General features: G+C 38.4%; 1 protein-coding gene across 3 annotated transcripts in view; it reads left to right on the top strand.

The window, feature by feature from the left end:
- Positions 1-23,521, top strand: part of DDX46 (DEAD-box helicase 46) — a 37,176-nt gene extending 13,655 nt beyond the window's left edge. For 2 of the 3 annotated variants that reach the window (XM_034778528.1, XM_034778527.1), the window contains exons 8-23: positions 1,246-1,411; positions 1,923-2,043; positions 2,404-2,579; positions 3,632-3,753; positions 4,705-4,783; positions 6,966-7,048; positions 8,159-8,323; positions 12,857-13,019; positions 13,679-13,872; positions 14,760-14,897; positions 15,572-15,721; positions 16,668-16,865; positions 18,291-18,509; positions 19,806-19,950; positions 20,680-20,753; positions 21,553-23,521. In XM_034778528.1, the coding sequence (XP_034634419.1) occupies positions 1,246-1,411; positions 1,923-2,043; positions 2,404-2,579; positions 3,632-3,753; positions 4,705-4,783; positions 6,966-7,048; positions 8,159-8,323; positions 12,857-13,019; positions 13,679-13,872; positions 14,760-14,897; positions 15,572-15,721; positions 16,668-16,865; positions 18,291-18,509; positions 19,806-19,950; positions 20,680-20,753; positions 21,553-21,600 (2,241 nt within the window). In that variant the 3' untranslated portion in view covers positions 21,601-23,521. The remainder of the gene's footprint in view (positions 1-1,245; positions 1,412-1,922; positions 2,044-2,403; positions 2,580-3,631; positions 3,754-4,704; positions 4,784-6,965; positions 7,049-8,158; positions 8,324-12,856; positions 13,020-13,678; positions 13,873-14,759; positions 14,898-15,571; positions 15,722-16,667; positions 16,866-18,290; positions 18,510-19,805; positions 19,951-20,679; positions 20,754-21,552) is intronic. The other variant, XM_034778529.1, reaches the window with a different exon arrangement.
- Positions 23,522-27,222: the final 3,701 nt, after the last annotated feature.

Below are 27,222 nucleotides of genomic sequence, written 5' to 3'. Positions count from 1 at the left end.
TTGGCTTCAGTGGGACTACTTACATGCTAAAAGTTTGCCATTTCCTTATGTATGTTGTTGAATCATGGACAAAATAGAGCTGACACTGATTAATTTAATTTAAAAAACACCACAGCTCGCACAGTCTTGTGTAAAGACAACATGGTATAAATGAAAACTAAATTAATGCATCAAGTTGTTTAGGTTGATAACATCTTAATATAATTGAGTTGCTGTGTGGATGCCTAAACTTGGTGCATACACAATTTATACACAGTTATTGAAATTGTGCATTCAGTCATGGCAATTTTGCATGCGAATGACCAGTTGAACATCTAAGTGGTTATATATGTATGTAGCTACTGAGCCCGCATATTCAGTCACAATAATTACAGGTCCATTTGAATATGTTTAATTATCAAAATCTGGGTTTTATGTTTATAGTTAAATGATCTTCATGCTTCTAAAGTGCCTTTAATTTGAGGATCTCAAAATACTCCACAAATATTAATGAGAAATCTCTGTGCACCCCTGGGAGGTAGCTATTTTCCTTTTACAGAATGGGAAACAGGTACAAAGAGGTTTGATTTTTGCCCAAAGTCACAAAGACAGGAATACAATGCCTGTCTTCTGACTCCCAATCATGTGCTTCTAATTATCAGGTAACACTCTAAACTCAACTAATAAACTTCTCTTATACTGCCTGTATGTAATAAATATGCAATGTTGATACTCTGCTGGGGGGATTTGCATAGCCTCCCTGCACAATTATTGGGTTCCAGCTTATCAGAGCAATTTGTCCTGTGTCCAGATTACTCACATAAAAGGGATGTCAAGTGATTAACCTATAAGGTGCTGTGGTTTTTAGGTCTTAAATAGGTTTTAAATCTCTCAGCACTGCACTGGCAATTGAATAGGCTGGATGAGTTCCATTGCATGAGAATCTCCTCCCCCCCCCCCCCCCCCCCGAATCACTGTTGATTAGTTCTAGATGGCAAGTCCTATCTAGTTGTCAGTTAATATTGGTGAGAGCTGGAGAAAGGTGGGGAGTGATGAGAGGGGAAGTTGCCAAAAGAATGTGTGTGTAAAACTGGGGAGATCCTTGAAGCTTAAAGTAATTCTCCCTCTCGTAGATGGTTTTGGTGCAGTGTAGGAAGAGTTAAATGTCCCCAATCAATGTTCCATTGTTATGTCAGTGAAAAATCAAACCCTTGAAGAGGGTTTTTGTCACTGAATATATTTCTTTATGATTTATTATCTGTACAGTATTCGTCAGAAGAGGAGGAAGTTGATCTTCAGACTGCCCTGACAGGCTATCAGACCAAACAGAGGAAGCTGTTGGAACCAGTGGATCATGGAAAGATAGAATATGAGCCCTTCAGGAAAAACTTCTATGTTGAAGTACCAGAGCTGGCTAAAATGACCCTAGATGGTAATGGCAAATAAAAATGAAATTTGTAGGGTAGTTTTTAATGGAAGAAAATGTCTGTCAAATTTAGATATGCAAGGCACCAGTGAGTTCTTTAGGTCTTGTCCTTTGGACATTAAAGCCAAAATTCTGTGGACCATCGAGAAGGAAAGTACAGGCTATAATTTGAGAGGCTGACATAAAGCAGTAACCCAATTATTAGTTACAGAGAGGAATTAAAGCTTGCAAGGGAATTTTTCTTGGTGCAACTTGACAGGCCGGAGGTGGGCAGGGAGGTTTAATCACCCCATCAGTGAGTATTACTGATGTACTGTTACTTTCCATTTAGTTATATTTGTGACCTGCTCATTGAAAGTTTTCCACTATACTTTCTACATACTCAGCATCTGTCTCTGTAGCTAGCTAAAATCTGTTGCATCGTGTTCGGGGACAGTACGTTTCAAGTAGACTTTGAATAAGATAGCAGAGAAATACTTAGTTTGATTGTGAATTAATTCATAGTGTGTTTTTTCAGAGGTAAATGTATACAGGCTGGAAATGGAGGGCATTGTAGTCAAGGGAAAAGGCTGCCCCAAGCCAATCAAAACCTGGGTACAGTGTGGTATTTCCATGAAGATTCTCAGTTCTCTTAAGAAGTAAGTGAACAATTTATGAACAAAAATATCAGTTGTTTCCATTGTGTCCTTGTGTTAAGACTGTGGAGTATTCAGGCCCGGATACTTATTTGTTTTACATATTCTTATTCTATGGCACCACGTATACCAACCATCTAGATTAAGGTGCTCACTCAGGATTGCTCTTCTGGGCAATTATAAACTATTCTTTCCCACTAATTACATAATACACATTTCTTCACCCTGTATTTGTTGTGCTGTAGTTGCATGGAACTAAAGCTTCCATTCAAGTGGAACATGTAAATCTTTCCAGCAGGATTATGTGCAATTCATGAGAAATCCTTTTTTGCTCCTGACAGTACTTGTTTTTCTTTCTTTGAGACATGGCTATGAAAAGCCCACTCCCATCCAAACTCAGGCTATACCAGCAATTATGAGTGGACGTGACTTGATAGGCATTGCTAAAACAGGAAGTGGAAAGACCATTGCATTTCTGTTGCCTATGTTCAGACACATCATGGATCAGAGGTCATTAGAAGAAGGAGAAGGTCCAATAGGTACAAATCTTTGTTTTCGGATATTGACAGATTGAAATTTATACTTTTTTTTTTTTAAGTCTTGGATACCATAATTTAAACATCTGTGTTTATTTTGATTTTTCTAGTGAACTGTGTTTAAATACACTAGTTGTGGCTAAGATATATTGTGACAATAGAACTCTGTGTATGGTATAAATTCCCTGTACCGATGTGTAACTTCAGAACTGTTCTCCCCGTGCCAGAAGGTAGAATGAGAATCCTCAGAGCTCTGGGATGATGACACAGAACCTACCACAAACATTTCTTCTGGTATAGCTCAGTTTTTAAGCTCTGATTCAGCAAATAGATTCATTGTACATCCTTCTGTTTCGTGTACATTGAGGGATTTTTTTGCTTAACGTATCTCTTTATATAGAATGACTAGTTAGGAAGAATGAAAGGGAAGTTTGTACCCTTTGATTTTTTTCGTTGGAAATTGGCACAGGGCTACTACATGATTTTAACAGTCAGTGCAAGTCCTCTTACTCATTAGGACCTGAAGTACAGCATTCTCAATTTGTTTTGTCAGATATTTCTTTATGCGCTTCTATAAGCTTTTCAGAGGGGCCTTCAGCTCCTCTCTTGGTGTTTTGGAGGAACATGTATTTCACGACTGTACGTCAACCTTGAGAGGCTTTTTTTCTTAGTGAGCACTGAAGGTTCTGCCAACACAATAAGCCACAAAAATGTATTTTTGCTGTATGGTTTGTACTTGAGGAATATTTGCATTTCCACTCAACTACACATTTCCATATACCTTTAAAGGAGGAATTTTTCCCCTCGTTTATCCTGTTTTCAGTGGATTGTTGGAGCTATGGTCAAGTTTATTTTTAATTCCAGGGCAGCCTCAGATACTGTAAAATCCCTTATTTCAAGCGATCTAAAGTACAGACAATAATGTATACAGTACAGCTGTATTAGTCTAAAAGAGATGCTTTAAGCTTCACCATAAAGGTTCAGTTTCTACCATGTAAAGGATCATTATCTCCTAAATTTTTTGTGGTTACGTTTTTAATATCTTTGTTTTTCAGCTGTCATCATGACCCCAACTCGAGAGTTGGCTTTACAAATTACCAAGGAATGTAAGAAGTTCTCAAAGACACTTGGGTTTAGAGTTGTCTGTGTCTATGGAGGAACAGGAATCAGTGAACAGGTACACTTAAAGTATATTTATCAGAAATCTCATAACATCTGTCATTTACCAACCTTGCTTAGTGGGTGTTTCCCATAAATCCAATATTAGTTCTGAACTCTCATTTTTGATTTTCTCTATATGTTGGAGATTTGGTAGCAATTAGGTTTCTTTTAAAAGCCTGCTTTTGACTGCCCCTCACTACTACCACCAGCACCTATCCTTTGCACATGTACACAAGCATATGTTGCCAGAAGTCAGTCAGTCTGTTTGAAGTTTCTCGTGGATGGGCCCATGTGTCTGACAGTATTTTTTTTTTAATATAGTTTGGTGGTAATTAAGCAAAGCATTTTTGGGACATGATAGTTTGAAATAACGGTTTCTTGTTTCCAAAGAGTTCCCTAACTTTTTTGATGTCTCCTATCTCAAAAAAGAAGGCTGAGGAACTCTTAATCTGATTTGTCTTTAGCGAGTAATGCTTTTTGACTATTTTCATAAAGCTTGATGAATTTTGAAGTTACCCAGTGTTGTTGTTGTTTTTTTAAACCCATGGAAACTACAGGATTTATAAATTCAATAACCATATGTAATAGAGATTAATATATTCACAGCTGTAGAGATATTTTAAGATTCCCTACATGAATTGTCCTAATATGCAGCATTTGCTATAATATACGGATGAACGCTACGTTGTGTAGGAATCATAACCCTTTCATGTGCACTGCTCTAGATTGTAGCAACTCCAGGTCTTCATAAATCATTATTTTAAAAGTAATTTCCAAACACTAAGGAAATTGCCAAACAAAATCTTCAAATAAATAATCAGTGTTCTACCAATGTTGTTGTAAATTATAGTTAAACATGAATGGTTAATTACAGTGACTGAAAACATTACTTAAATGATTCAATCTCTGATATCCATAAAAACTTCAAATGGTTTGTTAAATTTAATTTAATTGTCTTTAAAATCAGATTGCTGAACTAAAAAGAGGTGCTGAAATTATTGTTTGCACACCTGGACGTATGATTGACATGTTAGCAGCTAATAATGGTGAGTAGAAACTTTATTCCTTTAGAGATATTTTTATATATTTATTTTGTAATTCTAATAAACAAAATCAGGAAATAATGTTTTTTTTATAAATTGTCTTCTGGTTTTTATTTACATCTCTTGAAGCTGTGATATCTATTAGTGGCATTTCAGAATGTACAGCAATGAAAATGGCTCTATTCAATTATTAGCTTCATTTTGAAGGACAGGCATTGTAACATGCTTGAAGAATTTCTAAGAATTTATATGTACAGTCCATTTATAACTCTACTCCAAATTTCTGGTACTTTTGGGTAGCTTTGGGCTTGTCTACATGGCAAGTTATTTTTCAGCAAGCTAGGTTGTGAATCTACACCTCACCAGCTTGCTGTGCAGTAATGTCCCATGTGGCACTTCTGTTGCTCACTGAAAATCCTAAAGACTGGCTTGGCTTACTATGCTTTCAAGTACTAGTATGTCAAGCTGCTCTCATTTTCAGTGTGCAGTAGCAGTATTCACCGGGGAAATTACTGTTCAGCAAGCTGGTATGCTGTGGATTCACAACCTAGCTTGCTGCAGACTAACTTGCCATGTAGACAACCCTGTAGATAAAGGAAGGCTTACTTATGTAATGCTTGTTTATTTTGACTTTCCGTTGCCCAATAACTGATCTTCAGCATTAGCACAACTTAACAGCAGTTCACTTTTGCATAAAAGAGACTTAGCTATACAGAAGACTCTCCTTTTATCTGTTGCTAAAAAACAAAAATTGTTACCTGAATGATCATCTATTTAAAATGTTTTAAAAATTAAAACTAGTGTCTTCCTAGATCAAATACCTGCGTAGGTTAAAATGAGATACTGCAGCTTTAAGAGGCTTTGGCTTACTGTAATCATTGCATGCTTGTTAGACAACGTTTGATTATTAAAATATTCCACATCAAACCACTAATAAACTGTTGACATTATTTAACTTCTGTGGAAAAAGTCCCTTCAAGACTTATAGAACTGGGCTTCCAAGACTTAAACCGTCAAAGGTAGGTACATTAATGCTGTTCCCAAGTAATTTTGCAGAGTTATTATTTGGGGATGCAAATATTAACATGTTAAATATGTAGATTTTTAATAAATATTATTTTGGACCACTACGTGTGAATTGAACATCTAAAAAAGTATTGCATTATATTTTTTAAAATAGTAATTTGAGGACTTGACAGCTATAGTTTAAATGTAAAAGTAATAGGTTCTCATAGTTTGATAAAGGTACCAGTTTGAGTGACGGTTGTAGGGAAATGTGCAAATCCTACTTTCAGTCTGAGAACAGACAATAAAGTATTACCATATTATTGCTTGAAATCCAATGTATTCTTGTATCAACATCTTTTAAAGATAATATGATTTAATTCACTTTTTTTTTTCACCTCTTGATGTTTTTATGTTCACTCTTTAAGGGGTGCCTTTTTCCACTGCTTGGAAAGGCTAGTAACTTGTTTATCCATGACCATTTCAAAATGAGATGTGTACAGATGTACAACTTTTTGCGTGCTTTGATTCCACTTGTACCAAAGACTGGGGTTCTTGTTACTTTTTATTTTCGCGGGTTTATAGACAGGTTTTAATCTGTATATGTTTGTTAGTAAAATGTTGGTTACACTTTATTATTCTATTAGCAATTAACTACAAATGAATATCCTCAAATCATTATTTCTAAATCCAATGAGGCATTGCAGATTATAATATAGAGGGAAATTTTGTGAGGCTTCATCAGTTAGAACTGGAACTTTGCCTTCCACACATGCGCTGTAATCTCTAATATGTTTTTTCCTAGGTGGCGCTATCAGATAATGGCTGATGTGGCTCGTTGCTTCATCTCAGTCTTAGTTTTATGATGTGTTTTGGCGAGGGCTGTTTTCTGAATTTTACAGGTTCTTCTGGCCCTATGATGGTACGCACGAGAAGAGTTTGACAAAATAAAGGGCCTTGTGCATCTTTACACGTTTGCCAGAATGTATATGTCGTTAGAACAAGAAATTTAAAACACACATGGTGAATTCTTTAAAACAAAAAAACCACCCTATTTAACTTTTATATGTTTGTTAGAAGCTAGTCAGAATACTTAACATTTTACTTAAAATTACTCCTGAGGGGAAAGAGAGTTCTGTATGATATTGATTCTTCTTTTTTTCCCTCTCCTTTTTCACAGGTCGGGTGACAAACCTTCGCAGAGTTACATATGTTGTACTGGATGAAGCAGACAGAATGTTTGACATGGGTTTTGAACCTCAGGTAATGAATGGCACAGTGGATTTTAAGTTTTGATTTTAGTGGTGAAGGAGAGATGGCAATGGAAGTGACTTAAGGACATGCTAGGCTTGAGGACATTATTCTTGCTTAAAGGATTTTGTGGGGCACAGGTAAAGAGGGGGAGAATTAATTGGATTAAACCTACATATTATCAATGCTGTCATATAATGAGACTACCGACACCTGGTCAGCAAGGCGTGCTGGTTTTGGGTGACAGTTTGTAAGCTGACTCTGAGGTTTTTTTTGCATTGATCATGACTAGGACTCCGTGTCTCTCATAGAATCATAGAATATCAGGGTTGGAAGGGACCTCAGGAGGTTATTTAGTCCAACCCCCTGCTCAAAGCAGGACCAATCCCCAGGCAGATTTTTATCCCAGTTCCCTAAATGGCCCCCTCAAGCATTGAACTCTCAACTCTGGTTTAGCAGGCCAATGCTCAAACTACTGAGCCTTAGAGACTCCATTATCTCCTTGGATAAGCCCTAGAAGTGACAGGTGAATCCGGGTGGTGGGGCCCCCTTTCACGGGCAGCTTGGGGCTTCTAGGTTACGCCAAGGGACATTTACTCTTCTAGAGTTGGGAAGCCACCACCCTTGTTCCCATGGGCTGAGGTTTGTGTTGTGCCTCAGAGGAGCACTACAACATCCCACCCTTTTCCATTTCTGTGGTGTTTCTACTGAGTACAGCAATTTCTGTTGCTTTTCCAGTGAGAATACACAGACTCTGGAAGATAAAACTTACAAAAGGATATTTATATTCTGTGCAAAGCTGTTACTCCTCAGTTTTAAAACTGACAGGCAAATGTGTGTGTGAAGTCCATTCCGCCTTGTGTAGAACACTTTCTGGTATTAACTGAATTTTAAATAAATTTCAATTTTAAATTAATGGAGATATCCTGTCTCCTAGAACTGGAAGAGACCTTGAAAGGTCATAGAGTCCAGCCCCCTGCCTTCACTAGCAGTACCAAGTACTGATTTTTGCCCCAGATCCCTAAGTGGCCCCCTCAAGGATTGAACTCATAACCCTGGGTTTAGCAGGCCAATGCTCAAACCACTGAGCTATCCCTCCCCCCTATTTTACTCTTCATCCAGGTCATGCGCATTGTAGATAACATCAGACCTGATCGTCAGACAGTCATGTTCTCTGCCACCTTCCCCAGAGCTATGGAGGCATTAGCTCGCCGAATTCTGAATAAGCCAATTGAGGTACAAGTTGGGGGCAGGAGTGTTGTCTGTTCTGATGTGGAACAAGAGGTGGTGAGTATTGCATTGCTGCATCTTTTATCTTTTTTTGTTTCATTAGTGATAAGACATTTCTGGAAGAATATTTAATACTGAATGCAAAACCATATACTAAAGGCTATTTTACTTCTGGATATTTTGTGGGCTTAAACCATTAAAAATACTTTCTAATACTTTCACTCAATGAAGTAGTAAATAATTTAACAATGATTTGAGACACTGACTTGAAAAAGTAATAGGTTTCTTGGAATTGATTGGAAAGGACAGCATATTATTAAAATTATGTCAGTAAATAAGATTATTTTCCCCCTTACATGTATGCCCAAGGGATACAACTTGTTTATTTGGGGTAATGAGTTGTGGGAGATACAGAAGGTTTCGAGAAATGTTTGCTAGTACTTAAAAGAAAATGGCACCTATTTTGGCTAGCTCAGCAGCATGAAAGTTCTCACGAGGCAAGCAGTCCTCACTCTGGGTAAAATATTAAATGTATATGGTCAGTCACAGTTAAGTGGCATTTCTGAGCTGCCATCCTAGTTAATGTGACATTAGATTATATGGAAGTTCAGAAATGGCAACTGTAATGAAGAATGTTTTAAAATATATATTCCACAGTTTGTTCATTGTATAGGTGCTTCTTACCTTGTGAATTTTTAGATTGTTGGACTCAGCAGAAGGTGCAGTTGTTTCTTTAAATTTTCAAACATCCTACTGATATGGTAATATCTTATGGTTTGTCAGTTAAATCCTAGTAAATACTATTTTTCTTCAAACAAAGCTAAAGGGGTTTAAAAGGAATTGCTATATTAAAGTATGTTTTTATTTGTGGCCTTTCTTGTTTTTATGATTCCAAAAGTTTATAATGGAATGTTTAAATCAAATAATGTTTATTATCCTGGCCTATCTCTGATGGCCACATTCTCTGAATATAAAAACAACTGCCTTGCCAAATAATTGCAGCCCAAATAATGGATAACTATTAAGTTATATTTGTAGAGTCATTTTGGCTTGCCTACTAGTCACTTTGCTGTGCCACTCTGGGGTGTCGTCTTTCATGTGCCATTTTTCATTAGAACATTACATTGCTACAGAAATGGTATCAGGTATGTTAGTGAGTACTAATGCAGTTACATGGCAAAAAGCTTGGTTAATGCGGAGTTCAGAGTGCCTAGTGATAGGTTGTGACGTTCCAAAACGTCAAACTCAGCACAATTGAAACTTCTGAAAATCAGAAAATAGAGTTAAGGGAAATACCCACTCAGCCTTAGCTCTGCGCCCCTGGAGCTAGCAGTAGCCACTGGGAATTGTCAGCATGCCCTCAGCTGCAATCACTGCATTATGTGTAGCTGTATTGAATGGTGGAGGAATAAACTGGGGCAGCTTGAAAGAGCTGTGATTGAGATGAGGAGATCTGGGTACCCCTGTGTGCTATCAGAAGAAAGAGGTGCATGTGTACTTTGAGGTTTCAGTCTACATCATTGCACTACGGAATTGTGTAGGCTGTCAGTAACAGGGCCCTGGGGTCGTCTTGCCATGGGTATTGTCAATAGGGCGGTGGGATAGGAGAACAGTCTGTGGATTTAATGATAGGTAGGAGAAAGTATAGGTTTAGGTGGTATCTTGTGTGCCAGTATGAAGGAGTTGTAAAAGGGTCTGAAGTTGCTGTTAAATTTTACAAATGTAGTATTCTATCGGTGGAATAGACTCAGTGTTTGAGCGTAAGGGAAATGCAGTTTGTGCCTGTCCATTACAGTGAAAAGAGTGTGTGTGTGTGTGTGTGTGATTGCTCAGAGAGCAGAGTTAAGGCTGAGTGGGTGTGTGACCGGGGTCCCTGTGGGAGCCATCTGTGGTTACTCAATTAGGGTGAACGGCAAAGAATAGGGCAGACAAACCCCCAAAAGCTGGTGGATATTCCAGTATTTAGATTTACCAAACCAGCATAAAACACCTTCTTTATTACCTTTCTTGTTACTCAGAAGTCCAAACAACATAGTTCCCTTAAAATGATCCAGCCTCAGGCCTCCATCCAGGTACCTAAATCAAATATGATGAAGATTCCTGAAAATCTTATTTCATTATATAAAAGAAAAGGTTCTACCAATCCCAAAGGATCGAACACATTACCTCCCAGGTTATTGAATATTCCAGATCTTACCCAAATACACGCTACAGCCAATTCTTATTAACTAAACTAACATTTATTAAAAAACAAAGAGTGAGTATGTTTACAAGATCAATATACATACAGACATGAGTTCAGTTCATTGAGGTTTAGATTCACAGCAGAGTTGGTGAGCTTTGTAGTTGCAAAGAGTTCCTTTAAAATTCAGTTCATAGGTTATATATAGTCCACTGTTTAAATATCATATTCAGGGTGTACCAGCATAACTGGGACCTCAGTCTTGCGACTCAAACTTCCCCTGAGGTAGCCTAAGCAGATCTGAGATGACAGAATCAGGACCCAAGGATCTTTTATACAATTTCATGTCCTCTTTGACAAGTTGGGAGTTCCTCCAGGAACAAAAGGTCATTAGGATGACTTTGAAGGAGGTCCATCACCGGTACTTGGCTATAGAATTAACATAAGGCAATTTGCTTGTTTCTCCACCATTCACAGTATATTTCAAAGAGATGAATACTGAGATCCCGTTTTTACAATTTATTTAAATGCTGGGATGTTCTTTTGATCTCTGAACTATCAGAATACAGCATATACAGGGACTGTTGATACATTGTCAACCCTACTCAGACCTATGTAAATACACAAAACCACAAACATTCTCTCTCCAGGTGTCTTTTGAGGGTTGTTTATTTTGCAGAATGTTTAACCCTTTCTAGCCATGTGTCACAGGGTGTTCACCTTAACTCTATATTTCCAGGTTTGGAGAAGTTTGAGGTTTGCTGAATTAGATATTCTGGCAGGGCACAAGCTATCACCACACAACCTTAACTCTCCATTAGTGAAGCATTTTGCCATTTAATTTCTAGGTTTTTTTAAACAGAAAGAAAAATGTTTGTTGGTAGGAGTTAATAATCATTTAGACAGCTTTATTCCTCACCTGCGTTTGCGGTTGATATGCTACTGTGAGTAGGTAATATTACAAAGACTTACGCCATGTCTACACTAGCACTTATGTTGGCAAAGCTTTTATCGCTCAGGGGTGTGAAAAAAAACACCCGTAGAGCGACATAAGTTTCCTGGAATAAACCCTCGTGCACAGCATTGTGTCGGCAGGAGATGCTCTCCTGGTAACATAACTACCGCCGCTCATTTTGCTGGTTTTGTTATATCGATGGGAGAGCTTTCTCCTGTTGGCATAACGCAACTACACGAGCAATCTTACAGCAGCACAGCTGTACCGATGCTCCTGTTCCACTGTAAACTTGTAAGTGTAGACGTGGCCTTAGGATGTGTCTCCACTTAATGCTACAGTGGCACAGCTGCAGCACTTCATTGTAGACACTAACTACAGCGATGGGAGAACCCTTCCTGTAGTTAATCCACTTTCCTGAGATGCGGTAGCTAGGTTGATGGAAAAATACTGTCAGTCTAGTGCTACCTGTACCAGAGACTAGGTTGGCATAGCTACGTCTCACTGGGGAGTGGAGTTTTCACACCACTGAGATGTAGCTATGCTGATACAAGTTTTCAATGTAGACCATCCCCTAGCTTTTATACAGTGCTGTTCATTAGTAGATCTCAAAGAACTTTACATCATTTTCCCCTTTTACAGATGGGAAACTGAGGCACAGAGAGGTGAAGTGATTACCCAAGGTTACCCAGCAGGCCAATGGCAGAGCTAGGAAAAACCTCAGTCCAATGGTCTTTCCACTAGGCCACATGATTTATATGTGATTCCTAAGTGCTCCTCTTGTACATTCCATTATAAGGAAATGGAGATAATGGTTGTGCTGTGAAATGTTTGCAATGTGTAGTTTTTTTAACAGGTCTGGTAAGAGAAATTTCATCCATGGGTTATGTCCCAAAACCTTGACAGTTTTATTACTGGCATGTCTCTTTCCTTCTTCACCTGCCCCACCGTTCCCCAGAACATCTGGCTCCCCACCAACATTTCCAGCTCCCCTGCCTGTACTCATCCCTTTGGAAGTTGTTCCTTGCTGTCTCCTGCCCAATGCTGCTGTGTACACATCTCACAGGCAGAAGCTTAATGGAGGGCTGCACACTACCTTGGTTATGTAGCCTGAGCGGCACACTGAGGTGAGCCCCTCACTCCTACTACCCACCTCCAGCTGGGACTCCTGCCCCTGCTTCATCCAGGCTTCCCCAGCTGTTGTGCTATAATAAGCCCCCCCTGCCCTTTGTGGATAGTAATGTAACTAGTTTCTTTATTAGGTTTGGACCAGCTTAGCTCACGGGCAGCTTTAATAGTCCCACTTCTATCTGTGGATGCAACACAAAGAAAATCCAGCTCCTGTTCACAGTATTCGTGTAATCAAAGCCCAGTAAAAGGAGTTAAGAGTTTGTAATATCGATAATCCAGTTGAAGGTGCAATGTCTCTACTTGGTTTGTTCTGTTTGCTTTTCAGATCGTGATAGAAGAAGAGAACAAGTTCTTGAAGTTACTTGAGCTTCTAGGACATTATCAAGAGAAAGGATCAGTCATCATATTTGTCGATAAACAGGAACATGCTGACGGGCTGCTGAAAGATTTAATGAGAGCCTCTTATCCCTGCATGTCACTTCATGGAGGTAGTGTGCAATCTTAAGGGCTGACATTTTAAACTAGAATAATAGGATTGGGTAATTTTAAGGAAATGTTTTAATTTTTTTATTTCCATACAATACTATTATAGACCTTGGAATATTATCTCCCTCGCCACTGTGGCCTTTCATTTGAGAGACGGATATTTTTCTCACCGTTTGAATGGAACTGCAATTGACATGGCGTTTTTAACCTATAAAATGCCATTATGCCAAAATATTTCTTTATGCAGCAGGATTACGAACTGGTCTGGCAGTAACACATCTCTGAGAATAGTAGTTCATTGCTGCTGCAGACCAATACCAGGAGTATAAAATGGGTTTTTGTAGTGTCCACAAAACTAGTGGCTGTTTAATTTCTCTGCCATGCAGTAGTAATTTAAAAATGTAGGTGGTGGAAACCTGTCTAGAACACACAGTGAAGCATAAATAATTTTGCTCAGGCTACTGTAGTGCAGAAACTAAATGGTTTATTGTTCTGGAGTTAACTGAATTTTGTATTAGGTTTTGGCATTTTAAATAATTGGTGAGGGTTCCCTGAGCCTCTGTAAGAATGCTCTTTATTATTCAAAATTGAAAGAAAATAAATGCATAAAATTAAATCAAACAGTGTTTTAAAATGAGGTATTTTGTGTGGCTCCTTGCAGGTATTGATCAATATGACAGAGACAGCATAATTAATGATTTTAAGAACGGAGTGTGCAAACTTCTTGTGGCTACATCTGTAGCAGCACGAGGCTTGGATGTAAAGCAACTAATGCTGGTAGTCAATTACAGCTGTCCCAACCATTATGAAGACTATGTGCACAGAGCAGGCCGAACTGGACGAGCTGGCAACAAAGTATGTAAAAGTAATTATTTGTTCTTCTTAACTGTGTTTAGAATCCTGCCCTGTTTGTCTAATATAGTTATCCAAAACAGGGATTGGGAGAAGAGAATGTTCCTTTGGTATTTGATGAGAAGGGATCCTAGGGTCAGGCACCACAGTAATACAAATATTAAATAATAATAATAAAAGAATGCTGTGAGGTTTTTAGAGACCTCAAGAGTAAGACAATGGTCTAAATTTTAAAACTCAGACTCCTGTTCTGAACCAAATTTATGTGGCACTTAGGAAATGCTTACTGGAATAAGATTTCCCCATGAGTTTGGCCCTGTTGCTGAACATTTGGTAATGTGCATGAATGACCTTGGAAGATTGCATGTTCTAAACTTACAATCATGATCAGACTTAAATAAAAAGCTTTAGATTTAATAGTGAATGGTTGAATTATTGTATCACTTTACATGCTAAGCTAAGTTAGTTCTAGGGCTGTCAAGCGATTAATCGCACGATTAAAAAAATTAATCGTGATTAAACAATAATAGAATACCATTTATTTAAATATTTTTGATATTTTCTATGTTTTTCAAATACATTGATTTCAATTACAACACAGAATACAAAGTGTACAGTGCTCACTTTATATTTATTTTTGATTACAGGTATTTGCACTGTAAATAAACAAAAGAAATAGTATTTTTCAATTCACCTAATACAAGTGCAATCTCTTTTATCACGAAAGTTGAACTAGTTCGTTCAAATTCCTCTTAAAAAGGAAGTATATATTTAAAAATGCAGTTTAACAGCGCTACCTGTGCTACAATGCTTCAGTAGAATAAGAGGTCAAGGGTCTTAATGGATTATTAATACTGATTAAATTCACGTTTTTTATTAATGTTCAATAGGGATTTGCATTCACTTTCATTACTGAAGATCAGGCACGGTATGCTGGTGATATAATTAAGGCATTGGAATTGTCAGGGAAACCAATTCCTGCTGAGCTCGAGAAGCTCTGGAGTGACTTCAAAGATCAACAGAAGGCTGTAAGTGACCTTTTTCTTTCTTGATGTGAGTTGTGCTTTTGCTACTTTGCACTCTTGGGTCTCAATTCTGGGCACACATAACTCTACATGCATAGTAATCTCACTAACTTCATTGGGGCTACTCGTGTGAGGTCAAATAGGGGTTAAATGTTTGCAGGATTGGGGTCTGAAGTGTTTTCAAGACTCTTCTTGTGAATTTGAATGCTGTAACCATATGTATGTGGCTGTCTTGAGACTTTATTTTGTCAGAAATCATATAAAAGACGAGGGTACTGTAGTATTTATATTTTATTTTATATTGGTCACACCATCACAGTATTTGAGCACACGGTTCAAAAATTTAAAATGTGTTTCTTGTCTGCCAAAGAGAGAATTCTGTTATCTTAGAGAATATTTTAGTTTATACACTTGTATTACTCAAAAATAAGATTTGTTTAGATCTACTCAATCGATATAAAATAGCTGTTAAACTTTTCATTGTAAAATAGTTATTTCAAGGTTTGAAAAGCCTGATAAATGTCCGAATTTTTTGTCTTGATTTTTTTTTTCATTTAACGTCATTATCAGTTAGATAAATAGTCTATATTCACAATTGTTTTACTACTTCTGGAAGTGTCTTTTAAAACTTTTAGTGTTTGAAGTGACTTTTTAAAATAAACATACCTGTTTTATAGGAGGGGAAGACTATTAAAAAGAGCAGCGGATTCTCTGGCAAAGGATTCAAGTTTGATGAAACAGAACATGCTTTGGCTAATGAGCGAAAGAAACTACAAAAAGCTGCTCTTGGCTTGCAGGATTCAGATGATGAGGATACCGCTCTCGATGTAAGCATTAGGGGGAAAAGTGTTAACATTTTTTTAAGGGATTTCACTGTATTCACTAAAATAACCCATACAAATACAACTCTAATAACAGATTGCAGAATGCATGGATTTCTGCTATTTCACACATCTTGTGTGTAAATCTGTATTTCCTTTAATGTATGAGGGTATAGACCTCATAAGGAGTTAAAAATCTGCCATTTGTCACTTACTGGTATTTTATAAATAAGATAAATACGGATATTATTATTTCATTCAAAAGGGCACAAGCGGTTTTTTCACCTTTGCAAAGTTAATCATCTTGCACAAAATAAAATGGTTGCACTCATTCACAATAGTCTTGTAGTATACTGCTTGAAAGAAATGTATAGCAGCTTTTTCCATTTCTAAATCCATATTAGATACTTTTCCTTAATATTTGCTACCTTTTCCATGAACTGGAAAAATACTCTGACTGCTGGCACAAGGGCTGTAGAAGAACTGCTGCTGGAAATCCTCCCTCACAAACCAGCTCTGTAGCCTTCACAATGTGAACGCTGCCCCCCTCTGCCTCTCCCAGTTTAAGGGTGAGATTGCTTACAGAATTTGGTGCATCAGTTTGCACTTAAATGGCACTTCCCATGTGAGAATCTCAAAGTGCTTAACCTTAACCTTTGTGTGAAACTGAAGGACTCAGTATAAATCCCTTGTTAAAGGTAGAAAGTAAATCTGTGGCATAGCCAGAAATAGCTCTCCAATCTCCTGATGCCCAGTCTGTTTCTTGACCAAAAGATCATCCTTCCTCATGGTTGCACTGTAGTTCTGTGCAGGCTTTAGCAACGTTTATTGTTGCAAGATTCAGAATTTATTTTTTGAAATATAAAGCAAATGCACACTGGTATTTTCTTACCATATGTGGACGAGAATTGCGTAATGCTAAATGTACTGATGATATTGTTCTATTCCTTAGATTGATGAACAAATTGAGAGCATGTTCAATTCAAAAAAGAGAGTGAAAGACATGGCAGCACCGGGAACATCTAATGTTCCTACACCAACAGCTGGTAATGCAGAAAAACTGGAAATTGCCAAAAGACTAGCTTTAAGAATTAATGCTCAGAAGAATCTTGGAGCAGAGGCACAAGTATTGGTCCCTTTTCACTTTAAGGTCACCCTCTCTACCAAGCAACCATTTTTTACTAAATGTTTAATAGAATGTATTTTTGTTTTACAGCCATGTTAACGTATTGTTCTATTTAGCTTCTTTATTCGGCACTTAATGGTAAATCATATGAGTCTTTGACTATCCGTTTTGTAATCTTTTTGATGTGACAGAATGCATTAGCACGAAGACTGGAACCCCGATCTGCTTTGACACAAAGGGGTTAATTATAACTAATTTTACCAGTAGTGACTAACGGATTTGTTAACATTATTAGAATTACAAAATATCTCTGTCTGCTGAAGTATGCAATATACAATACGTTTTCTCTTGGTTGTAGAACTCTGTAATTTAATTTAAAATGTATATGAACTTTAGTAGTATTTTGCAGAAGATGGTTTTAGTTTTTGAAGTTTCCACATTTGGAATCAACATAGTCACCATGAATCTCTGATTCTTAGTGGAGGGCTGGGGGGAGGAGGAGATTTTGATCCAAATCTAACTCCTAGCTAACAGCAGTCAACTCACTGCTGCTATAAAGCATTAATAATGTTCATCTGAAAGTTTAAGCTTTTTAGAATATATTGCTGTGAAAGTTATTATGTAGTTTCTTGTTTAGTGTTGGGGGATTTCAGTTCACAATGGATAATGTTTTGGATGAACTAAAGCAGTGGTTCTCGACCACGGGTACACATACTTCTGGGGGTACACAGAGGTCTTCCAGAGGATACATCAACTCATCTAGATGTTTATCTAGTTGTACAACAGGGCTACATAAAAACACTAGCGAAGTCAGTACAGACTAAAATTTCATACAGACAATGACTTGTTTATACTGCTCTATATATTATACACTGAAATGTAAGTACAATATTAATATTCCAATTGATTTATTTTATAATTATGTGGTAAAAATGAGAAAGCAAGCAGTTTTTCAGTAATAGTGTGCTATGACACTTTTTTTGTATTTTTATGTCTGATTTTGTAAGCAAGTAGTTTTTAAGTGAGGTGAAACTTGGGGGTACCCAAGACCAATCAGACTCCTGAAAGGGGTACAGAAGTCTGGAAAGGTTGAGACCCACTGAACTAAAAAACCAAGTATATTGTCAGAGCAGTCCTTGTGCACTGCTGAGTTTTGATTTCCATCGCAGGAAGGAGTGTATGCTCATTTTCTTAGCTTAGTAATTGGACTAGAAGTGTGTGGGAAGAGTTAAAATTACACTTTGTTTTGCTGACGGCAGTCTGGAATGTCCATAGCATTTAGAGTTGAAAATGCAGCAAGGCTTTTTGGGGGGAGAGAAGTGTTGAAGCTGCCTACATGGACATTTACTCTGTGTAGAAATTTAATGAAACTCTGGTGCTGAAAAGGCCAGGTTTCTATGGTGCTATCTCTGGGTACTTTGTAATGAATGTAGACTTGTTTCATTACAGGATGTGATGCAGCAGGCTACAAACGCTATCTTGAGAGGAGGCACAATTCAGGCTCCTACTGTATCTGCCAAAACTATTGCAGAGCAACTGGCTGAAAAGATAAATGCCAAGCTCAACTATGTGCCCATAGAAAAACAAGAGGAAGAAAAACAGGAGGGAGGACAAAGTGAATCGTTTAAGAGATATGAGGAGGAATTAGAGATCAATGACTTCCCACAGGCAAGCATCCATTTTTTCTTTAATCATATTTTAATGCCAATCACTTAACACAGTGCTTTACCTCAGATTCTTTGTACCAAGTTTATAATGTGTTGATTCCAACCGAGAGGTTTTAGCTGTATTTCAGATCTTTATCAGCGGTATCCAATAAAGCTCTGTGACATTAGCTCAGCTGTGTAATCTGCACCATGTATCTATTGACTTTCTTTCCTCGTGCAAGAGATGCATAATCTTTCAGACACATTCTAAGAATGTTCTTTACCACACAAAAACGTGAAGCTCTGCCCTTGACCTAATCTGCATCTAAATCTTATTGCATCTTCCTCTCTAATATTGAAAAGATCTGGCCTTTTTTCTCTGGCCACACTACCATAATTCTGGTCTAGACCCATATGTCTTGATTATTACATCTCTTCTGAAATTAAGATTGTTAGGGGAGATTTTCAGGGGCATAAAAAGTAGTTAGGCACCTAACTGCCATTTATGCTTCTAAAAAATCTCCACTGTAAGCCTCTTGGAACAGGGACTGTCTTTTGCTCTCTGTCTGTATGTTGTCTAGCTCAATGGGGCCCTGACCAGTGATTGGGCCTCTTGGTGCTATTCTAATACAAATAAGAAAGTTGCCTGACTAGTAGAATTAGTGAGAGAGATGTAAGTTTGCTCTTTCCCGCCAGCTCTTCCTAATGCAAGTACAGTAAATGTTTAGTATAATTGCATGAGTTTTCTCAATGGGACTCAAATTGCATGCACTTAATCACTGTATGGGCTATATCCTAACCCTGAGTTTGTTCTTCATATGCCCCTACCTTTGTACATTAGATCATAGTAGGTGATACACAAGATAACAGTTTGTCTCATTCTTGAAAAGAATTTGTAACAGTGTGTCTAAGAGATTATTTCTGTTGAAATCTCAATGTCTAAGTGAATGAAGTACTCTTTCTCACACTTCAGTCTTCGGGCTTGTAAACTTCCCACAGAGTGAAATGGAGACACTGGCGAGCTCTCTCCAGTGGTCCTGTACATCCATCATTCTCTTTCCTCCCCTTTCTTATTCCCCTGACGTAAGGGGCAGCAGTGCTAATGTATTTTAGGTATACATTCGTTTGGACGTGGGTACTCATTTTTAAAAGAACTGATTAAAACCCATTTGCCCGGAAACACATTTCTGTTTAAATAGCTCTCACTATATAATTTTGTTGCTACATTTTTTTGTCTCGAATGTCAGCTTAACCCTCTGATTTCTTTTATAAAATGTCTTTCTCACTGCCCCTCTTTCTATACGTTTTTCTTGTGCAGACTGCTAGGTGGAAGGTTACCTCCAAGGAAGCACTTCAGAGAATCAGTGAATATTCTGAAGCTGCCATTACAATCAGAGGAACGTATTTCCCTCCAGGCAAGGAGCCCAAGGAAGGAGAACGAAAAATTTACTTGGCTATAGAGAGTAAGTATGACAGATGTATTTAAATTTAAAAAAAGTCCCCAGTGCAGAGTAAAACTTGACGTGAGAATCCTTGTGATAGTAACCTTTGGGTCCTCACTCCAGACTATCTTTGGTTATGGAAAGGTGGGCACCCAGGGAAGCCACTCATTTGTCTTGATAGTTTTTGCCAGTTAGATCATGGAGCTGTAGTGATGTAGGTCCCAAAAAATCTTCACATGCTACCCAAAGTGAAAGTCCTTACATGGTGTATATGACAATATTCAAAAAAAAGAATAACAAGAAGAATTCACCTGGTGCTAAAAAGTGAGAGGAAACGGGGAGACCTTATTTGAGCTGCCATGAAGAAGAGACACAATGTTGCTGTTATCCAGCAGCACCGGGCAGGGATCATCATATCTGCTCAAATCTATTGTCTGCAACCTATGGCCCAATTCATCTTATGGTTACTATGGCATGCTCTGTTGCTGACGTGAGTTTGTCTGCAAAGTAACCTGTTGTTTTAGGTGTTTGTGTGGGTAGTGTAAAATGTGACTTGAAATTTCAAGTATGTCCTTTGTTTAAAAAAACAATACCAGCCCTGGTAATAAACACTAGTAGACAGTTCAACAGCAAACTATTAAGATGTGTTTGGCAACGTACATGGTGCTACTAGAAGTAATTTGCAGTTTTACTTTTTAGGCTTTGTGTGTGGAAAAGATTCTAATATTTTGTTTCTTGTTCTGTCTCCAGGTGCCAATGAACTGGCTGTGCAGAAAGCAAAGGCAGAAATCACTAGGCTTATAAAAGAAGAACTTATCAGACTGGTAAGTGAAATATACTGTATTTCAGAAGAATGTGCTTGGCTTTTTAAAGCTTTACAAGAACACGTTTCAGAAAGTTTATACCAGCGACAGAGCATAAATCTTTATTAATATCTGGGACTGGAAGCTGCAGATCTAAAATATGCTGTATTGGTGAAGAGCAAAGAAAATACATTTCTCTGTTCTGTGGGTCAACCCAGGCTCGTAGGTATTCTATGCCGACAAAAGACATCAACAGAATTTTGTGACATCACTATAAGGGCTAGTTCTTACCTAACAAAACAGTTCATTTCCTGGCTTTAGCTCCATCAGGCAGCTGGGCGTGTAACAGATTGGTTTTTAACTTTTCTTGGTTTTAGTTCTGTTTGTATTGTTGGGGTTTATTTTTCTTTCTATCTGTTGCTCCATGCAGCACGCCCTAGAGCAGTAGTCGTCTGTATTCAGTTATCTTGCTCCTTGTTTTCAAAGCAGGGATTGCCCTGGGAGATTGAATTCTAAGTTCTTCAGAAGCACAAGCCTTGGCTTTTTGTGGCGCAACCTCCAATAATATTGCATTAGACTCGGGCAGAACTGCTGGTAGCAGACACTGCTCAGCCGAACCACTTGTGGGTCCCGTTGTTCTTGTTGTGTCTTCATTGACCTAGTTTTGCTCTGTTTTTAAAATTGCTGAGCTCTACGTAAAAATTCCTTCCAACTGTTAAAGTAACTATTGCTGAGCAATTCTAATATTGAATGATTCACTGTTCACTTGTCTGTTTTCAACTAGTGCTGTGATTGACTTATTTTTCCTCTTTAATTGCAGCAAAATTCATACCAGCCAACCAACAAAGGAAGATACAAAGTTCTGTAAATATTTGGAGTAACCTGTCTGCCAGTGGCTAGTGTCTGACACTTCGTGGCTTCTGTTGTCTTTGGTGTTCACACTGCTTATTGTAAATTAAGATATTTTTATTTTTTCCTTGCTGACATTTTTAACACAAAATTGATATTTGCTGAGACATCTCATTCTCTTCACTAAGGTTAGCAGTCTTAAAGCAGACCAGCTTTGTCAGGGCATGATTTAATTGAAAAGTATAGTTTATATAGTTTTACAGTGAAAAACTACTGAATAAAACAGATTTTTAATTTACCTGACATTCTAGTATAATGTAAATTAAACGATTTCGGCTTTGCATTGGAATTTGTTACGATGTACTTACAGCTTCACATTTATTGGGTAGTTCACACCTTTTCAGTTTTTTGTGGAATAGTAAAACAGCCAATATAAGAGCAGAATTTTCCTCCCTAATCTGTAGCATCTCTGTGACCTATTCCATATGCATTCCCTCTGCAAAACTCCCATTGATGTCAGTGAGAGCCCTGTGCTGATCAGAGTTTAAAATTTTGTCCTAGAACAATTAGGGTTTAGTTTTACAGATGGTTTTTCCCCCCCATCCTTCTTTACTTCCTACTTTGCCTTTATCATTTGGGGAATAGAATAGTTAAATCTTTGGGTTTCTTGTAAAATGAGACATTTTGTAGTACAAAAATGGCTTTCAGATTTTCTCTAAATGTCAGCATTTTAGGATTTGATTTTGTTCCCATTCTTCAACCTTTAGTAAATAAAATAAAATCAAGCTCAGCAAAAGAGAAACCACTTTTGTAATCAACTATAAAGTTCGACACATTTTTATAGTGTTATAGATATACATTTAATGTGATTCTTTCAGGACTACTGTCCTTATACTATTAGAGAATGGCTTTAGACAAAAAAATAACTTTGTAGGTCGGCTCCACAAGCGTTGACCCTTATTGCAGTGGTGGAACATGATCACTTCCTGGAGTCAACTTTTTTTAACCCACTTTTCCTTCATCCCCAGAAGCCATTAACATTTCACATTGTTACTGTCAAGATTTAATTTTTTTTTTAGCCTCTTGTCTTATCTGTAACCAAAGTTACTGATTGTTGAGTCCTTCTAGCAGCTGAAAAAGCTTTCAAGAAGATAAACTTACAAGGCTTTTTGTAGAAAGCTTTCCTGACCTGACATTGTGGAGGACAAAATATAATTTTAAAATAGCTATGTGTATGTACTGCTTTAACCCTAGTGAAGAACAAATCAAATCCTTGCATCATGGTTATAAATTCATTTTTTCCAAAAATCAAATATTTTGAAGTCCACTCCGGTTTTGAGATACAAAATAAATTTGTAGATTTAGAAGAAGAGAACACTGGCCATATCCACTAAGCACTATACATTTACTCTGCCAAGAACAACTTTAATACGATACCTAAGAAAGTTTAAAAACAAAAAAAAACCCTGAATGGAGCCAGAAGTAGCGCATATAAGAAAATCTTCTTAAAGTTCAAACAAAACCTCAGATATTTTTCAAAATCAGATTCCCTTTAAATGTTTCAGGCTTCACACATTTAGTTAGGATTATTTATTATGTAAGATGTTTCACACAGTTTGTGCTGACTTGTCTAACTTTTTGACAGTGCTGTAAATTGCGATGTCCCCCAGAGTTGTGGTGGGTTTTGATATGTTTGGTGTAGAGCACTTTCAGGTTCAGGCATTCTGACTTTTTTTTTTTTTTTTAAACGTCTTTGGTTTGAAATTTCTGTGATATCTACTGAGCAAAGCTCTGATAGACATACTTCTGTGATTTCCAGCTCAACGCTGTTGGATTTCCAGCGAGGTTGGAAAATGTACAATCTTCCAAGGTTTTTTAAATGCAATGTCAATATTCATATTTTTTTTAATTCCTCTAAAAATAAAAATAATTTCAATGTGTTTTTCTGAAATGCTCTTTCTGATGTGTTTTCTGCCCTGTTTGCTGTGCCTTTGCACTTGTTCTACTGCAGCTCTGTGCTCACTAAGGGTACGTCTACACTTACCGGAGGGTCCGGCGGCAGGCAATCGATGTTCTGGGATCGATTTATCGCATCTGGTTTAGACGCGATAAATTGATCCCGGATCAATCCCGGAAGTGCTCGCCGTCGACGCCGGTACTCCAGCTCGGCGAGAGGAGTACGCGGCATCGACGGGGGAGCCTCCCTGCCGCCTCTGGACCCGCGGTAAATTCGAACTAAGGTACTTCGAATTCAGCTACGTTATTAACGTAGCTGAATTTGCGTACCTTAGGCCGAAGTGGGGGGGTTAGTGGGGACCAGGCCTAATTGTAGCTGCTCCTTTAAGGGGAGGGAAACATGTTCACTACCATTACATTAGAATCTTTGTTAGGCATGTAATGAAAAGCAGGAGGACAGACACACTAGACAGTAAAACTGCTGCAATAGAAACATCACTGAAGGAACTTGGGATGGGGAGGGTCAGCAAATACGCAAGAGAGGGAAAAAATGAAACTCTTAAGGAAAAAAGAGAAATTGAAATGAAGGGAAAAAAGCTATAGTGGCAACAAGGCGAAGAATAAAAGAATATGGAGGAAAACAATGAAGTAAAATTGTTGCATTAAATCTTTCTTCCTAATTGTTTTTGTGCTCATGGAAATGGACCCAGCTCTCTGATAACCATAACATGTCTGCTGCTTCCTTGGGGGATGCACCCCCTTTCAGATGCTGGAAGAGAACTGGAACTGTATTTTTTAATAATAATTTAAAAAAGGCAATATAATAGAGCAATATACCCTTTTTGCTCTGTTATCTAACACACTTTCCGAAGAGTGTGTGTTCCCAACTCCCTATATTTTCCTTACAGTTTTGGTGTTAGAGTAACCAAAACATCCTCCAGCGATTGTATTTTGGGCAGAAATATCAAAAAGTGATGCTGGATAATAAACTTTTAAATGTTTTGCTGTAATCCTATTTTGTCAGCAGCTACTTGCCATGGGTTCCTCTTCTTGTGGCATCTCTTGTCCTGACTAGTGGTAGATCCAGGATGCCTTATATACTTACCAGCTATTCTGTAGTGTGTGCAGTGCAGAAATATCCCTCCTGATATTGACTAACCACTGGTTGTGAGGGTTAGATTGTGATTTTAAGGGGCATGTCTACACTACAAAATTAAGTCAAGTTAAGTTGATGTACAGCCACCACAATAATTAAAGCAGTGTTTCATGTCCACGCTATGCTCCTCCTGTTGGCGATGTGCGTCCTCACCAGGAATGCTTCCACTGACTAACTGTATGGGGCACAAGCCCCAAGGCCCCAGGGCTGACAGCCAACAGGGGATGTAAGTAATGATGTCTACACGGACACTTGTTGTCCTAACTACATCCTAAGTGCTATGCCTCTTGCAGAGGTGGAGTTACTCTGTGTAGTGGGCAATTTACATTGGTGGGAGCTACATTTAGTGTGGATGCTTACAGAGTTAGATCAATGGAAGGCGCCTTCCATTGATCTAACTCTAGTGTAGACCAGCCCTAAGTGCCTGTGTAATGGAGTGAAGGGTGAACAAGCACATCCCTTACACCTGTATGTTGGCTACATGTATCTTGGGTCGCTGGGCCCACAGGAGTAAGCAGGTGCTGTACGTCCACTTCCTCCCTGCACCTCCTTCCCAGCAGCTGAGTGGCAAATTGGCAGAGCCTTGGCTCCACTGGCTAGCCAGCGCAATGGGACTTGAATAGTGGGAATCACAATTTGCTGCTGGTTTTGGCTGGATAATTCTTGCTCTCCAATCCTGAGTAGGGAGGAATCGTGCATCAGTTGGATGTTGGAGTCACAATACCACATGAGACTATTGAGGGCGGTTAAGTTTATGCACTCCTTGCTCACAGCTGGGCCTGTTTTATTATTTGTATTGTAGCAGTGCCTAAGAGCCCCAGGCTGAGACCAGGACTCCATCGTATTAGGTGCTGAGCAAACACAAGCAAAAGGAGGCTTCCAATCCTTTTACTTTGTCAGAAACACTGACTGGGCTTGTGCACGTAAGAAGTCACATTAGTGGATTTTTCAGAATACATCAAAATGGGTGTCTGAATACAAGAATAGCATTGGCTCCAATGACTGCATTGGAGGCAGCTAATTACATGATCTGCATCTGTTCCTGAGGAGGTATGAGCACAAGAGCTACCCCTCTGCTTTGCTTTCAAGTTGTGTACAGGGGGTTGTACCTTCGTGAGCACAGCAGTGCAACAGAAATGTGAAAATGGTGACATGCTCAGCATGGTGCGATGTAACTTACAGTATATATAAATTGCACAGGCCCTTCCCCAAAGAACTAATTGCACTCAAGATGCAGCAAAGTGGGGTGGGGGAGCTTGGGAAAGGATTCAAAGGAGGGGTGACGTGGTCAGATTGATGCTTTTGGCATCTGCTTTGTATTTTATAGGAGGTGGACATGGACGATGTGAGTGTCAGGAAGAAGCTGCCGATACTAAGATGGGAGACAGCAAAAATCAGCACAACTGTGTTTGCTTTCTGGAGAAATACTTTGGTTTTATAGTGGTAGGGGTCTTTCTGCTGGATGATTCAAAGAGGCATCCTGGCATTCTGTGGCCTAAAGGTTATGACAGCTGTCCTGGGACACAATACATTGCATATGTTTAATAATGAGGGTTAGAGTCATCAAGAAGTGCAGCAGTTTTAAGATTTTAAATTAAAAAAATCTTGCAGTGGTCACAAGAGTGATTTTTGTGTTTCACCACTCCAGTGAGTAGGGTTTTTGGTGGTGGTGTTTTGGGTTTTTTTTGAAACCATTAATAGCTGCTGCCCCATGACACTACAAAGCTTCAAAAGTAAAAAAATATTTTTTATAGAAACCTAAGAGTCTGTGACTCTACTCAGATTACAGTTTAGCTTGTCATATGGTAGCAAAATGAAATCTGTGCTTATGCACCTAAGCAGAAATTGAAGAAAAGAGTCTTATTTCCCAGCCCTTCCTTTGTGTAACTTGTGAATAAGGAACTTAGGAAGAATGGCTTGTGGTTAAGCCAATGGACTCAGAGGGTCTGGGTCTGGCACTGCTAAAGACTGGAGGATGGTCCATCAATGGCTATTAGCCAGGATGGGCAGGGATGGTGTCCCTCGCCTCTGTTTGCCAGACGCTGGGAATGGGCGACGGGATGGCTCACTTGATTACCTGTTCTGTTCATTCCCTCTGGGGCACCTGGCATTGGCCACTGTCAGAAGGCAGGATACTGGGCTAGATAGACCTTTAGTCTAACCCAGTATGGCCGTTCTTATGTATGACCTGGAGTCAATTAATAATCTGTGCCCCAGTTTATCTGTAAAACAGAGATACCACCACCCTACTTCTCATGGGGGTTATGAGAATAAATTCATTGTTTGTGAGACACTCAGATACTATGATGGTGTGGGCCATAAACGCATCAGTGTAGCATACTGTACAGAACTGACTGTACTATTGCCACTCACATAACAGCTATTTTCAGTGAAGCCAAAAAGTAAAACTCCTCTATTATTTTTCTGATTCCCCCAATCTCCTAGAAAAATCATTTTGTTAGTCAATATCTGTTTTCCATCTCAAACAGCCCTAACCAGTTGCTTAACTTCCTGCCCTGGATATCTAAT

Source organism: Trachemys scripta, chromosome 8 (assembly GCF_013100865.1).
Source record: "Trachemys scripta elegans isolate TJP31775 chromosome 8, CAS_Tse_1.0, whole genome shotgun sequence".
Lineage (NCBI taxonomy): Eukaryota > Metazoa > Chordata > Testudines > Emydidae > Trachemys > Trachemys scripta.
Note: the sequence above shows the minus strand (reverse complement) of the source record. Positions and strands in the feature narration are given on the sequence as shown.